Source organism: Cavia porcellus, unplaced genomic scaffold (genome assembly GCF_034190915.1).
Source record: "Cavia porcellus strain 051 isolate PalLab524CR breed Dunkin Hartley unplaced genomic scaffold, mCavPor4.1 scaffold_21, whole genome shotgun sequence".
Classification (NCBI taxonomy): domain Eukaryota; kingdom Metazoa; phylum Chordata; class Mammalia; order Rodentia; family Caviidae; genus Cavia; species Cavia porcellus.
The window spans coordinates 7,947,426-7,963,928 of record NW_026947504.1 but is presented as its reverse complement, the minus strand read 5'-3'; the positions used below and the strand labels follow the sequence as shown (position 1 = coordinate 7,963,928).

The following is a 16,503-nucleotide window of genomic DNA, read 5'->3' as shown; positions in this document are numbered from 1 at the left end:
ACTTCCTTACATCTCTGTAGTACTGCCTTCTAAGCCTTTTTTGTTGTTTTGGTTGAGACAAGCTCTAAATTGCCCAGGCTGAGTTTAAAGTTGGAATCCAACCTCAGCTTCCAGAGTGCTGGCTAAGACATTTGATGTTGATGCTACTTGAGAGGGGAACCAAGGCTTAGGGACTTCAGAGAGGCAGTCTGTCACACTTGCTAAGTGCCTGGAAGTCATTACAGTATGTGATCCTGAGTTTTTGTCACCCATTCAACATGTAGCATTTCGGTTTGCTTCAGTGAGACATAATAGTACCTGCAGAAACTGAATTTTAAACTTGGAAGCCAACCCCCTGGGCTTATTCTTACTGAGCCTTCAGGTATCCATGATCCACGTCTCTATGACCTTTTTCCTAATTGGAACTGGGTACTGTCCATGGATTTAGAATCACAGTTCAATAAAGACGAAATAACTGTGATTTTTTTTTTTCAACCTGAGATTTAATTGAGCCCAGAGCCTTCACACTGAGATACAGCTCCAGCACTTTTTGTTTTTTTGAGACAAGGTCTTCATAAATTACTAAATTACATGGGCTGGGCTCAAACTTTTAATCACTCCTGCCTCAGCCTCCCAGATTGCTCGGATTATGTGTGCACCAAGACAGATACAGTGCGCATCCTTGTGATTCCAGCACTTGGGAGACTGAAGTAGGAGGATCTCCACAAGTTCGAGTAGAAAGACTACCCAGCTCTGTATGTGATTTAATGTGTTCCCACCAGTTTGAAATACTGGGGTATGTACATAACTGTCTCAACAGGTGATCTGTACCACCGAATACAACTGTTACATGCTCCCAATGGGACAGTGATATATGTATTACCAGTGAGTGGTATGCATATACCACTGGTGGTACAGAGCCTCCCAGCAGTGAGACAAACGAATTACAACCCCATCAAAGTGTTCATATAACAGCAGAACTGGCCACCTAGTGCTCTAAGGGACCCTTGAGGAAGGAGTACACTCAACAGAGAAGACAGCAGGTTAACCAATTTTAATGGAACCAAATGATAATACAATAAAATTTTATATACATTCACAAACACACAAAAAACTCCACATTGTAACATTAGTAGGAATTACAGGAAGAAAGTAGTAGAAACAATATCCATGTGGAGACTCTCCAGTAGAGATTAGTATTTTGGTCTTTTCACTTCAACCCTGCAATGGAAGGAGAAATAGGTCAGCATATGATCAATGCAATAAGCAATTCCAATGAGTCCCGAAGAAGAATAATGCTGCTCACCCATCAGCTTCCATCTTCTTCCTCTTCTCAATGATCTGCAAAAAAAAAAAAAGAATAGTCTATAGTCTAAGCTCACCTAAGGCCCAATGCTTCTCTCTCACTTCCATGGCCCTCCAACCCTGTGAATGTTCCTCAATCTGTGGGCCAGTGTCCCCTCCCAGCTGAAACCCTCCCACCTGAGAGTGTGTCCCACTTACTGCACTAATCTTCTTCCACTGGCGATCAAGTTCTGCCTTGTCATTAGTTTCCTTGAAGCGTCTGGTTTTTCGTCCTTCAGACATCTTGATGCCATACTGGAATGCAGCCCTTAAAAGGACCATTAGAAGAAGGTATTAAGAGTCACACAGTGTTGGGGACCACAAATTCACAATGGCTAATTTTACATATTTCTCTATGGGATAAAAGGAAGAACTGGGATTATCAGTACCACCCATCTGAGATTTCCCATTGACTCTTCTAAGATTAAGATCATCTATACCTTAAGTCATCTCAGACTTATACTCAAGGACAAGATATTTCTAAGTATAAGATCACCTATGCCTTCTTAAAAGTCATCACAGGATTATACTCGGGGTCAAGATACTTCTAAACATAAGATTATCTATACCCTCTGGAGATGGGGTCTTTGGATGAATTATAATTCTTTGTTAGCCCCAACTATCACTGTATACACTGAATAAATAGTGGCTGCTTTGGGAGTGGAGGAGGTTGGATCCAGAGACTGACTTTCAGCCATTGAAGGAATACTTGCCTCTTTATTTTTCTCACAGCATTCTAGAGACAGACAATTGGGATTCTTGGCTGGATTCCTGAATTAACTATCAGGACTCTTGGATAGGTTCTTGATAACACAGCAGTAACAAGGTTTTTCCCCAGAGGGTTCTGCAAGCAATGTACCTATCAGAGACTTCAGGACTATGTCCTCTAACCTGGTGTGGGCTAGTCTACCCAGGTGCGAAACTCCTCCTCATTCCTGCCCATATTTAGTACCAACTCACTTCGGCAAAGCCTCCTTGTTGTTCATGTATTCGCTGTACTCCTCCTGTGTATCGAAATCCCAGCGGCCTAAGGGGCCCTTTTTGTTACCCTGTGGCAGGACAAAATAAGTAGATGGGGAAATAGACGTCAGTAGAAAAGGAAACTTAGCCAGATTCTTCTACAAACTCAGGTTAAACCATTAAAAATTCCTATCCTAATAAATAATATTTCCTATACATTTACTTTTAAGTACCATACATTATCCTAAACACTAAAAACACATTCTCACAAAAACCTGTGAAGAAAAAATGTATTTCTATTTTCCTGATGAGGAAAACCAAGGCAGTTATAAACAGTAAAAGAATTTAGCAAGGAGCCCAGCATGGTGACATATACTTACAATCTCAGCTATTCAGGAGGCTAAAGCAAAGAGGATTGCCGAGTTTGAGGCCGCTCTGGGCATTGAGACTATTAAAAAAAATTCAATTGGGGTGATGGGGTACTGAAAATCAAACTCAGGACCTCACATTTGCAAGACAGGAGCTACACTGCTGAGCTATATCTCTAGCCCCCCAAAATACACTTTTTTAAAAATCTAAGGAGGTAAGTCAATGGTAGAGTGTTTGCATAGCATGTTGATAAACCTTGGTTCAATCCCAGTATTGGGGGAAAAAGAAAATTACCAAACTAATTAATAGCAAAGGCAAGATTAAACAAAGCTCAAACTTATAGCATGCTCTTACATTGTAGTATACTGTGAAAAAGAGAAAAGTAGATAAAATTTCTTCACAAAATTTCTTAAAGCTGTTAATAGTGATTTGTTACTATCTTTCTTAGTTCATGTTTACAGTACATGAGTACATTTATTATGGGAAGTTTGTACATGTGTACATTTATTTATTTATTTATTTGGTACCAGGGATCAAACTCATGACCTCATGGTTGCCAGGCAGGCACTATGCTATAGCCTCGGCCCTCTTAATTCTTTTTATTTTTCCTCCCTTTCCCGTCCTATCTCTACTCCAATTTTTATTCTCCCTTCCCACTCACAGAATCTCTATTTCATTTTTTCTTCAATTCTCCCTTTCTTCTTTCTTCCTTAGTAGAAAGTGTAGGAGGAATTGTTCTCTTAGAAAATATCCAGAATTTGGAGCTGGAGATTTAGCTTAGCTGCATAAGTGCCTGCCTTGCAAGTATGTGATCGTGAGTTCAATCCCTAGTACTGATTAAAAAGAAAAAGACAAAGAAAAGAAAAAAAAAAAACTAAAAAAAAAAAAAAAGAAAAGAAAATATCCAGAATTCATCCAACCAGGACTGGCATTTTGCTCTTGTTTTAAGCAAAATTTTTAAAAATAGTATTTGAAAACTATATATATACTTTTTTTTTTTTTTTTTTTTTTTTGTCTTTTTCCTTTTTATCGGTACCAGGGATCGAACTCACGACTGCCAGCTTGCAAGGCAGGTGCTTAAGCCGCTGAGCTAAATCCCCAACCCCTGAAAATTATATTTAAGACAGAGGAAAATGTCAATTGTGGCTCGAAATCCAGACATTTTCTAAAGACTGCAGTTCTTTCTAACCTTTGCATCTATGTATTAATGCTTACTTACTGCTGCAGATGAGAAACTGTGATATGCATTTTTTGTAGGAAATAAAAAAAATACATTTTGGCTCTATCTTATTTGATCTTGTGCAGACTCTAAAATATGACCTAAAATATGACTAGTAGCTTTAGCTACTAGTTTTTTGTTTTTTTTAATCAGCACCCTACTAGTTTTTTGTTTTTTTTAATCAGCACCGCGGATTGAACTCACGACCACCTGCTTGCAAGGCAGGTGCTTATGCCGCTGAACTAATTCCCCAGGCCCAAAGCTACTAGTTTTATTGTTAATAGCAGGAGTAGAGCCTAAGAACTGAGATGAATTTGGAGGGAGAAAGAGGTACCCTAGAGTAACTGCCCAAAGACTCAAAGCATCCTCCTAATCTCATACCTGGTCCATTTTGCTATAATCCACTTCCTCATCACTATCCACAGCCATATCATCCATCCTAAAAAAAAAAAAAAAAGAACAATTGAAAAGATGGTGTAAACTCAGACCACTATGCTTCATATACAAATCCAAACATTAGTCATGACCACTCCATAGACCTCCATTCAGAACCTAATAGAAGGATTCATCCAAGTAAGAAATACCCTTGGGTCCCTATGAGTCAAGTTCTCACCTCATCAACATGCTCCCCAGTCATCCGAACCCCTAACAGGACCCTACGTACGTGGCTGGATAGCACTCTGCATAACTATTGGACATGCCAAAGAAATCGCCCAGCTGCTTTTTGTCTTCCGGCTTCTTCAGCATATGCTATGTTAAAGAAAATACTAGGTAGAATTTGATCTCTTTCATGCAGGAGCTTCAGGCAGGGAATACATGGGCAACAGGGCTCAGCATGAAAAGCTTCAAGAGCAAATTGTGAGCTTGAATGAATCCTCTGAGGAAGAGGCAAAGTATGATTTTTATCCCTTTCAAATCCAGCAAGAAAGAAAAAGTGTAGGTAGGATAGAAGGGTATAGAAAAGTGAGAGCTAGAATAAAAAGAAAAAAACCTCTCTACAACCCAGGAGCTTATTTAAATAAAGGATATGATTCAGTGCCTTCCCAGCCAGCAGACCCAGCAAACTTTTCATTGATGGACTTGATCAACTCCTTGGCAGATCCAGGTCCTGAGTGGACAGAAAAGTCTGGTTAGGTTTGAACTAATAGTCTCTCTTTTTTTTTAAAACTAATATTCTGAATCTCCTCATCACAACGTATTTTCAATTTGTAGCTCCATTAAAACCTTTTTAAGGCAAAAGGACCCCTTTAATGTAACAAAATTTTAACCAAATTCCAGATAATAATCAGCTATTCTGATTAAAAAGGGTAATGGGAACCAGAAAATAGACTCTAACCCTATCTCAATCCCTGTCGCACTTCCTCAAAAGCGCACTGCTTGAAAAATTATTTATCTAACAGCCCATATACCCCACCACTGCCCAGCAAGTGGATAAACTCCACATTCACTCTATTCCATTAGGTAAAATGTGGTTACTGTGGAGCCCACACCCAGGAGTTCCCCAATCCTACCTTTGCCAGTTTTGTATACAGTTCAGACTCTGAGCCCAGAGGAAAGCAGGACTGTCAGAGTCAATGTGAGATGCTCTAGTTACAACTCACCTTTGTCAACGTCCATGGGCTGCAAAGAAAACAAAAATTGAGGTAAATGTCATCATAGGCTATTCCCACTCAGCCCTATCCCGTCTGAATCAATTCCTTACCCCACCTTCCCTGTGACCAGAATGATTCCAACTCCCAGTTAGTTGGCCAGTTGCTTGTAGGAAGCCACAAGACACCTATGTATCAGGAGGGTCCCAGACCTGGCCTGGCAAAGAGAAGTAGCTCCACTGCCTGGTGCCAAGGGCCAACATCTCACCTCATCATCCACTTTGGGCTTCTCAAAGTAGCTATGCCTCTTCTTTTCCTCCTCTCTCTCTCGGTCCTGCTCCCGCTCCCGATCCCGTTCTCGTTCCCGTTCTCGGTCCCGGTCTCTGTCTCTCTCCCGATCACGCTCCCGTTCCCGGTATCTCTCTCGCTCCTTGTCCCGAGGTGTCTTGGTTGTGGAGGGAACATAATCCCCAATGTCTTCAAAAATGCTAGGTAAAGGTAGAGATCACTAGGTGCCAGAGTCACGTACACATCTACTCACCCTAGCCACTCATAGATTCCCGAACCAACAAGGCCTCTAACAAGCACAGAACCCCCCCTCAGACCAGGTGCCCAGGCTAGGACACGTACTTCATGTCAGCTTCAGGTGGTTTCTTCTCTTCTAGTTTCCCTGTGAAATAAAGAAAGCAGTCAGGAACACACTTTGAAGTTAATTCCACATATAACCCACTGCAGTTCTTGATGTCCTTTTTTTTTTCCCTTAGGAGACAGGGTTTCACTATGCAGTTCAGGCTGGCCTCAAACTCTCAGCAATTCTCTTGCCTCAGCCTCCCAAGTGCTGGGATTATAGGCATGTGCCTCCACGCCTGGTTTCTTAATACCTTTTTAACCGCTTCTGTTTGAAATGTAGGAATATATACTGATCACCATTAAAGTCAGAACATCTACTTTCATGTTATCACAATACTTAAGGTATAATGCTTATTACATATATCATTTATATTTTAAGGCTCTATTTAAGAATACTTTTTTTTTTCTCAAAATAAAAAGACATCTCAGGTGTTTTTTGGATTACCTAAAAGCTTTCATGTCCCAGAACTTAGCCTTTACCTATGAAATGTCACTACCCATTTTTCATAGTAAATAAAGTAGCTGTACAACAGTATGTATTACTTTGTATATTTTTAGCTGTGATACAACTTTGTGATTAAAAAGGAATATTTTAGTCATGATTTTAACTCCAAGAATAACTTTTTTTCTAACCATTTCTTATTTTTTTTTTTTCTTTTCTTTTTTTCGGTACCAGAGATCGAACTCACGACCGCCTGCTCGCAAGGCAGGTGCTTATGCCACTGAGCTAAATCCCCAGCCCCTTTTTCTAACCATTTCTTATTTTTGTACTTTGTCAAGTATGCTTTTAGCATGTGTGGTAGCAGCTATATGTACATGGTTATAACCAAAACAGGTTTTGAGGTTACAAAAGATATATTTGTTTCTTTTATTTTTTACTTTTTTTGAAATATGTTTGATATAGAAATTTTTTTTTAAAAATCTCTGTATTTATATATAATGGGACACTATTAACAAAATAATGAAGTCACATTTATTTTAAAAAAATGTAGGAATATAGAACAATATTCTCCCTCCTCCTGACCATTGCATTCTGGGTGGGTCAAGCAGACAGACCCTGGGTATACTCATCTTGCTTATGTCCTCTGCACTAGCACCCATTGTTCTCTACTGCCTGCAAGGTTTTCAATGAACTACAGACAGAAAACTCCAGACCTTGGCTCCACCTTCAAATGCCATCCCCCTGGAGGTAAGGTTTCCCTAACATTCCAGATACCTTTATCCTTCTTTTTGAGTTTCTTGTTACGGGTACCCTGTCTCAGGTAGGAAAGAATCTGAGTGAGCTTGCTGATGACAATGTCATTTGTAGTCAGTGTAGTCTGAGCCTAAAAATCCCAAAAAACAAGAACATTATCACACTGAACAGGAACATCTTCATTTATTAATCTACTCATGTAATAAATTAAAGGATGTTACAGTTAACCAGGTGAAGACAGGGAACAGGGAAGACAGAGAAAACAGCATGCATCAAGGCCCTGAGTTAATAAGTGAACCCAGAACATTCGAAAAACCCAGGATGACAGGAGAACAAACAACAGGGAGGCATGATGAAATGGGGCTAGAAAGACCAGATGTTGCATAGGCTCAAAGGCCCATGGTGAAGAATTTGCTCTTTCTCCTAGGAATAACAAAACACCCAAAGCTTCTAAGCTGTGATAACACAAAAATTTTGCATTATAAAAATAAGAAGTACCTGGGAATACAGGTGGTGCACACCTATAATCCTGGCACTTGGGAGGCTGAGGCAGGAAGGTCACCTCACAGCCAGCCTGTGAAGCAAGTCCATCTAACCACTTCCCCCACCTCCCCCAAAAGATGATCTAGGCAAGGAGGGGGAAAAACATCACCTGACCAAGTGTAAACATGTAAAAACCACATGAGGGTGAGATGGAGAAACTAGGAATAGCAGACAGCTAGACAGTACACAATTTCTTGCAGGAATGAAAATTGAATCCAGAATCTTTGTGTTAAACAGCCTCTTTTTAATTTATTTTGAGACAGGTCCCTAAATTGCCCAGGCTCAACTTGAACTTACAATCTTCCTTCCTAAGCCTCCTAGAGTGCTGGGACTAATACGTATGCCACCACACCTGACTTAGTATAGGGTTTCTTTGGGGATAAAGGCAAATTCTAAAACTTATCATCAACAGGGACTCCCAAACTTGATGAATATGCTAAAAATTATCAAACTGCATACTTTTCAAAAATGAACTATTGAAGGTGAATTATATTTCAATAAAAAGAAATGATTCAACGAATAGAAACCAGAGTGGAGGCAGGAGTGGTAAAAACAATTAGGAGCCTCTGAATATTTCCACCAACAGACTATGATTTAGACTGCAATGTTGTTGGTGGAAATGAAAAACAGTGATGGATTCAGCTGAAACTTTGGCGGTTAAAAAAAACAAACAGGACACAGTGATATGACAGATAAGGCAACACTGATTCCGAAGTTTGAGGACTATTATGCAACAGGCTCTCAGAACTCTCTTACTCACCTCCATAGTAGGACAGTCAGCCTTGCTTCGGATAAGAGTAGTGGGGATGTCTGTGTCTGCATACTCATCATCCAGGTCTACCACATAGGCCATTCGACCCGGCAGGAACAGCTCATTGCGCTCATACGCTTTGCTCTTAAAAAGCATACGGTAAACATTGCGGCCTACACAAAGAAGAAGAGTAGTTATTAGTCAATGAGAACCTTTTATAGTAACAGTAGCCAGGCATGGTGGCACACACCTGCAATCTTAGAACCTGAGAGACTAAGACAGGATCGCCACAAGTTCGAGGCCACCTGGACTACACAAGTCAGTTCAATACCAGTCTGAACTACACAGTAAGACCCTGTCTCAGAAATAAACAAAAACCAAACAACAAACAAGCAAAAGCAATGGCCATTTACTAGGTACTCACCTTGCCCTAGGCACCATGTCAAATACTATGCTTAATTTATTTCATTCAATCTTCACAATAGCTCCATGAGAGGACATTATTATCCTTTTTGCTACTAAGAATACTAAAGCTGAGAATGAAGTGATGTACCTAAAGTTACAGAATTATCAAATAAGAGCAAACAATAGGATCCATGTGTCCAATTCCAAAGCCTGGGCTGCTGAAGTAAATCAGACACACAAGCTTGAACATCACGCAGTCTCCCTTATATAAAAAGTTTAATATATAAATAAAATATGACATAAAAGACAAATAGGGATTAAAAAAAGTATTCTTAGTATACTTCAGCTATTGGTTTATGGGTTTTTTTTGGTTTTTTTGAGACAGGGTGTCACTATGCAGTGCAGGCTTGCCTTGAACTTACTTATGTAGCCCAGACTGGCCTCGAATTCATGGTGATCCTCCTGCCTCAGCCTCCCAAATCCTTCGGCGGTTAAAAAAAACAAACAGGACAAACAGGCATGAGCCACCACACCTCGCTTACTCTGAGCTTTCAACCACTAAAAATGGTACCTTCTTTAATACATGTTTCAAACTAAAAAAGCTTTCAATCTAACTCAAAAGACTGTGGAATAATTAAATCTATGTTGGGTGCTTTTTTCCCCTGAGTACTGGGGATCAAACCTAGAGCTCTGCACATGCTGGTAAGTGCTCTACTACTGAGTTACATCCTTTCTACTACAGCTGATGGGAATTAGCTTGTTTGGGGAACAAAAAGAAGAAAAGCTATGAGGAAGAAAAATCATACTCTGATGCAGCAGACTGTGTCACCTAGAATACATAGTTACTAACTAGTACAGAAGGTACATACCCAGACGTGTTTTAAATTCAATTTTGTTTTCAGGATCCTCATCTTTCCTGAAAACAAAAACATCATAATTATTATTTTTTAATAACTTTGTTCCTTATTTTAGGCCCCAGCTTTTCCAAACTTTTAAGTATTCCCTGATACCTCAGTTCATGAACTGAATTTGTTCAAAAATTTTGTAAAAGATGCCCATATCTGTGTTTGTGTGGCAAAGATGGTTACAGCATGTGCCACCTGATAAGGTTTGCAAACAAAAGCATTCATGAATGAAGGTTATTACCTTATTTACTTACTTGGTTTCCTTCTGGGGCTTCTCCATCAGTTCTTCTTCCTCCTTCTCTTTGCTAGCAATCTCAGCTCGTACCTAACAAGAAAGACAGTAGAGCTTAGACATTCATACTTTATGTACATTTACCAAACATCCACTATACCATACCATGCCAGGAAAAAAATCACACTGTGACATACTGTTCTTACTATAGTAGAGTTTATAGCAGGAGACACAAACAATTTCAACAAAGTGTAATAACTGCTATAACAAATATAAGAGTCATGCAAAGGCACGGGAAAGAGGCAAGGTTTAAAGGACTTAATCCTGGATGACTGTAGATAAAATTTATGTTGATATTGAAGGAGGAACATTAACAAGTCTTGCAGAAGGGCCACATTTAGCTCTTCTTCCAGAAAGATGGTCAGTACTAGGAGGTAAGTCCCTCTTCACTTCACCAAAGTCCAGACAAGAGCATTCAGTACTCTAGTTAATTACTCCCACCTCACCTTCTGAAGCAGAGCAAAATCCAAGCCTTTCACCAAATGGGTGTGTTCCATGTCACCACCCAAGAATTTGGACTCTTGAATCAACTGTCTTCTCTTTTCTGCAGCTGATTTATCCCTGTATAATGATAAAAGTCATATAGAACAGTTTTTTGTGAGTAGCAAGTGCCTCTTTAAATAGCATAGTGTGAATTCCAAAGCAGAACATGTAGGAGAGTTTGTACTGTGATTGTATGAAACTATGCCCTGGCTTCCTCAGTACTCACGCTTCAGCAGTAGGGCCCACAGCCCTGTAATTAGCTGTGGTGCTAATAAGCTCAGTTTCCTCATAATCTTTGTTCACACCATCTCTCCGTTCCTTGGCACGGTCCCGGTATTTCTCCGCTAGTTCTCTCTCTCTCTCAATTTCTTGTTGGCGTAGTTTGGCATAGTAACTGTCACCAGAGAAAGCAAGTATGTAAGACTCATCACTTACTAATGGTCAAAAGAATTATTTCTGCCTATTTCTCTGTATCTTTTATCCATCTCTCTATGGTGAAGGCTACGTATGTCTTAATCCAATTGCTGGCTACTTCCTTGATAACCCTCATATAAAACTACAATTTCTTTCAGCTCACAGATATTTTTTCAGTGGCATCTTAGGATACTGCAGCTGCCACTAGAGAACTTGTCAGTCCCCCTCTTTCTTTTCTTTCCTTTTTTTTTTTAGTACTGGGAATCACACTCAGGACCACATACTTCCTAGGCAGGCGCTGAGCCACTGAGCCCCAGCAGAACTCTTTAATGCCACCTAACTCTACTGATTTTCTGTAGCCATGAGGGACTTGTGCATATACAATAAAAAAAAATTCCTCTATATAAGTACTTTTTTAGATACAGGGTCTTACCATGTCATCCACACTGGCCTTGAACTTACTATAGACTCAGAACGGCCTTGAACTCATGCTCATCTTGCTTTACTTTCCCAAATGCTGGGATTACTAGCATCCAGCATCTCTGAATTTTTACTACTTTTGAAATTTTAACTAAACATAACATTCCTTGCTGTTCCACCCTCAGAAGACAAGAAAAGAGAAACAAAAGTTACAGAATTTTTTTCCAAAAAGTTTAATATTATATAAAAATGGTAATGATGATGATAACAGCCTGGATTGAGTGGGGGACACCATATGCCAGGCACTGGTTATAAGCATCTACACACACTAAGATCTTGATAAGTTACTATTATCTTTTTTTTTTTTTTTCTGGTACTAGAGATTATACCCCAGGCCTTCACACTAAGCTACATTCCCAGTTTTTTTGCCTCCCGAGGTGCTGAGATTACAGGTGTACACTACCATATCTGGTTTGTTATCTACATTTTATCCATAGGTTAGAGGTTAAACAAAATACACAAGGTTATCCTGCTAAAAATTGGTAGAGATGATAAAATACATTCAGTCTGATTCCCAAGTCACACACTGCCAATTTAAGTAGCACCTTCTTCATTAAGGAAGCAGAAAATGTCAAGATAACAAATGAAAATCTCAGCTTCTACTCCCTTCCTCTAACACTATCTGTCTTAAAACCCAACACCCCTTCACTCTTGTTCCACCTTTTCTTTTTCCTCCTTCGTGCAGCTGGGTCTTCATCCTCATTGTACTCTCTTGGCATCCTATAAGAGACAAGAAAATCACTGACAGTACAACTTTGCCCCAACCTTGAAAACTCCAAGAAGCAGCCACAAGAATTAAAAAAACAAAGGTATATAATACTGACCAAAGCAAGTTTCAATCTGGCAGAAATAAACATCAGTATTTTTAAGTGATCAGTTCTCAAATTCTAAAACCATAAATATACATTAAGGGACTATTAAATTAAATAGCCTTAAGTATTCATTCCACATGGGGTTGTAACAGGCCCAAAACTCTGTTCATTAGCACCAGCAGCAACTCTAAGCGTGGAACGCACAACAGGAAACAATAAGAACATGAATTATCTAATTGGAACATCAGTCTTCACAGGGAGGAAATCAAAAACACAGGATTGAAAAAAAGGACTTTCAAATTCTAAGATACTCTGGTTCAGTAAAAAGGGACAGACAGGAACAAAAGAGAAAACAGACTGGGCCAACTTACTCATGATGACGTGACTTAGAAGGTGGTGCAGAAGTAGGTGCAGCCCTTGGAGTCATGAGAAGTTTTCTAAAGTCTTCATTTGTAAGTTTGGATCTAGAAGAAAAGACAAAGATTTTAAAAATTAGTACCCAACAGGAAATGAAACAAGAACATGTAAAAACCATAGATTTATAATTGAAACCAGAGAAATACAAAGTAAATCAGTAAAACTAATTTGGAAGAAAACTTGGCAGTATTTCTTAAAATTTAAGTGTATATATTATGTGAATCAGGAACTCCTTTAATCTACATTTAGGTCAGCCAATTACTATCACATATATAAGACTTGTAAAAGAGATTTAGTTGTAGCCTTTTTGAAAATAATAAAAAGTAGTAAGAACCTAAATGCCCCTTAACTGGAGATTTAATAAACAAACTGATGGGCTGGGGTTCAGCTCAGTGTTGTAAGAACCAGCCTGGCAAGTGTGAAGTTGTGAGTTTGATTCTTGGTACCTAAACAAAACCAAACAAAACCACAAACTGATGGTATTTCCCAAGTGTGGGGTAGATAGCACTGATGGTACAAGGAAATTTTTAATTAGTACAACGACTTACTCCTTGATAAAATCAGACTTCTTCAAGTCCTTCATAATAGGGCTCTTCCTTGGCCTACTGACCCTAGTCTTAAAGGAAGAACCCTGTTAATTTATCAACAATTCCCTGTTTTCTGTTCCCCAAGCTCTCTGTACCCTTCTCCCATCTTTGACAGCTAAGAAAGACTTTATTGAAAATGACTGTCATAGGAGTCAACATTATTTCAATAAAAGAGATTGAATTTAACTCCAATACAACATAAATAAGTAAAGATTTATGGAAAATTACAAAAGAGAAACACATTATATAATGCAAGATGTAATGAACAGATACTCTGAAGAAGAGACGCTAAGAAACCCAATGCTAATTTTGTAGCATTATGATATAAATTCTAGCAATACTATTGTTCGCTGATTAGAATGACATTGGTCTGGTCTCTTGAGTTCAATTTCAGCATATGTAGAGATGGGGACGGCTACCACGAAGAGAATGAGAAATGCGATGGTAGTTATTATTGTCTTCCCTAATGTTGGATCTTGAAGACCTAAAAAGCATTCATCATCCTGTAATGATTTGATTAGTTCTATAATATGCAATAAGTATATAAAGTGGGTGAAGATGGGGACAACTATTTGTAAGAAACTAGAGACAGTTAGATAGACAGTGAAGATCTCCAGTGGACTTGCTTTGAAATCTGTATTTCTTTAAATTGTTTTTTTAACTGTTTTGTTCCGTTTTGATATGTTTAATCTTACTCTCTTTGAGATGTAAAACAAGTATGTAGGACTGATAACCATATTACTGAGTTTTTGTTCGATCATTGAGCAGAACTGTTTGTAGTGTCACTTTTTGAATGTCATTCTAAATAATTTTGTAACCTGAACAGCTATTTCTTTTTTTCAATTTTTTTTTTTCTTTTTCTCTTTTTATGGGTACCGGGGATCGAACTCACGACCGCCTGCTTGCAAGGCAGGTGCTTATGCCGCTGAGCTAAATCCCCAGCCCCCTGAACAGCTATTTCTAAGATGACAATATGTAACTTATCAACCAGCAATTTCTTACCGTTTGTTTTTCTGTAATTTTGTATTATTTCTACCCTTTTTTATCTCCATGTATTTTTTTGTTTCCTTTTCTTTAAATAAAAAAAAAAGGGAGAGAGAAACACAACTATGTATGTACTGAGAAGAGTTAATACTGCTCTAACTGGGCTTAGCAAGTCAAGGACAAAGCCTAGTCAAAAATATGTTCTTGAGGGGTGGAAATATAGCTCAGCAGCGTAAGTACCTGTGCCGTGCAAGCGTGCAGTCATGAGTTTGATTCCCAGTACCAAAAAATATAAATAGATAGATAGATAGATAGATAGGTTCATTCTTGGAACCTGACATGTGTGGTCAAGAAGGGAGTCTTTTCTGGGACTGGTGGTGTACACCTGTAATCCCAGCATCAGAAGCTGAGACAGGAGAATCATTGCAAGTTCAAGACCAGCCTGGACTACAAAGTGAGCTCCAGGCCAGCCTAAACTGCATAATGAGACGCTGTCTCAAGAAGACCAAAAAAAAAAAAAAAAAAAAGAAGCAAGTCTTTGTCATTGTCATGAAAAAAATCTCCAAGACATTCAGTGGGGTTTAAAAAATGGTATATATTGTATAACATCATTTAAATATTTTTACTTGCAAAGATTTAAAAGCTATATTTTCCTCAGATAACTATGTGTGCACATAACTGTTTTAAGACTAGGAGAAAAAGATATACATTTAAAAAAAGGAACTGTGCTTACTGCTAAGAAACAAACTGGAATTGGGAAGATTAACAAAGACCTTACTCTTTTTTCAAATATTTTAATTTTGTTCAAGAAAAGCTAATTTCCATATAATACGCTGTAAACAGATTAAAGAACAAGCACTTTCTTTGTTAGAATTTCTCCTCTAATATTTGTATGTGGGAGGCCTTAAACCACTTAAGGTTCACAGAATAGGTCAAGCAATACAATCTCTCTCTCTCTCTCTTTTTTTTTTTTTTTTTTTTGTCTTTTTCGTTTTTATTGGTACCAGGGATCAAACTCACGACTGCCTGCTTGCAATACAATCTCTTGACCCTCCTTGTTAACAAGATATTCAGAATTCTTTCACTACTAGCATCACCACCACTCCTATTCATTGTTCTTCTCACTTTCATAATCCTAAAACAAATACTTACTGATGGAAGGAGTGAGGATCATCCACATCGTGGCCATCTGGAGCCAAAGGATTGGAGAACGGCTCACCTAAGAAAACAAAATCACCGTTCATGTTATTAATCTTAGTGTCTGGTCCTCTGGAAAAACTGAGGATTACAGCAGCAAACAGTACAAAAGAAAGCCAAAATAAGCTGCAGTGACAATACACGGTTATAATGCCACACCTGGCACACCCACAAACCCTGCACTTGGGAGGGTGAGGCAGGAAGATCGCTGAGTTAGAAGTCAGTCTGGGCTACATAAAGAGTTCACGATCAGTTTTAAACACAGGAGATCCTGTCTCAAATAGTAAAAACAGAACGAAACAAAAAATAAAACGTATTAATTGCTTAAGTGGGAAAATGTAAGAAGCTAGGACGGCACAGAATGGTTTCTTCAAACTGAGCTGGAAGGTTAGCAAAGGTTGTTGAAGATGACATCTAAAAATGCTATATGAAAGAGCTGGCAGTGTGCACGCCTGTAATATCAACTACTCAAAAGAGTGAAGAGGCGGAGGGCGAATTCTAGGCCAACTTGGGCAACAGTGGAAGACCCACGTCTCAAAACAAGATAAAGTAATAAATGAACCGGAGCAACACATTAGTTAAGTAAAGGTGGCGATAAAGACGGTCGTAGTCCTGTGGGACGGGGACGAGGCTCGGGGAGTCTACAGCAGTCTGGCCTGTGAGGGCCAGAAGGCTTCGCCCGGCTGCGAGCGTTACAGGACACCGGTTAAGTTTGGCGGTCAAAATAACACGCCAGATGTCCCTAATCCCGCAGAGAAAAAAGAACAAATTAGCCAACACTTACTATCTCGCTCCGGCATTTTGTCTCAGTCTCTCAACACCAGCAAGTACCAAATCTCTAACAAGAAAACGACGGCGACGCTTTTTTCCCACAGTGCACCTCGAAAACCAACCACAGTGCTTTGCGTTCCGAGCCTCCGCTTCCTCCCTCTCGCTTGGGTCCCAGCC

General features: G+C 39.2%; 1 protein-coding gene across 2 annotated transcripts; it reads right to left on the bottom strand.

The window, feature by feature from the left end:
* Positions 1-1,018: 1,018 nt before the first annotated feature.
* Positions 1,019-16,496, bottom strand: Ik (IK cytokine). 2 transcript variants are annotated; one of them, XM_063232221.1, is made up of 21 exons: positions 16,340-16,496; positions 15,511-15,577; positions 12,742-12,834; positions 12,219-12,278; positions 10,891-11,058; positions 10,628-10,742; positions 10,144-10,214; positions 9,854-9,900; positions 9,407-9,466; positions 8,589-8,752; positions 7,307-7,415; positions 6,091-6,130; positions 5,729-5,948; positions 5,473-5,491; positions 4,901-4,979; positions 4,536-4,616; positions 4,253-4,310; positions 2,284-2,372; positions 1,483-1,591; positions 1,286-1,320; positions 1,019-1,200 (listed from the first exon to the last, which is right to left on the bottom strand). In XM_063232221.1, exons 1-21 carry the CDS (start codon positions 16,353-16,355, stop codon positions 1,173-1,175), a joined length of 1,728 nt encoding a protein of 575 aa, XP_063088291.1. In that variant the 5' UTR covers positions 16,356-16,496; the 3' UTR covers positions 1,019-1,172. The 2 variants fall into 2 exon arrangements, with proteins under 2 accessions (XP_063088291.1, XP_003477243.1); XM_003477195.5 differs by lacking the exon at positions 9,407-9,466 and having other exon boundaries at positions 16,340-16,495.
* Positions 16,497-16,503: the final 7 nt, after the last annotated feature.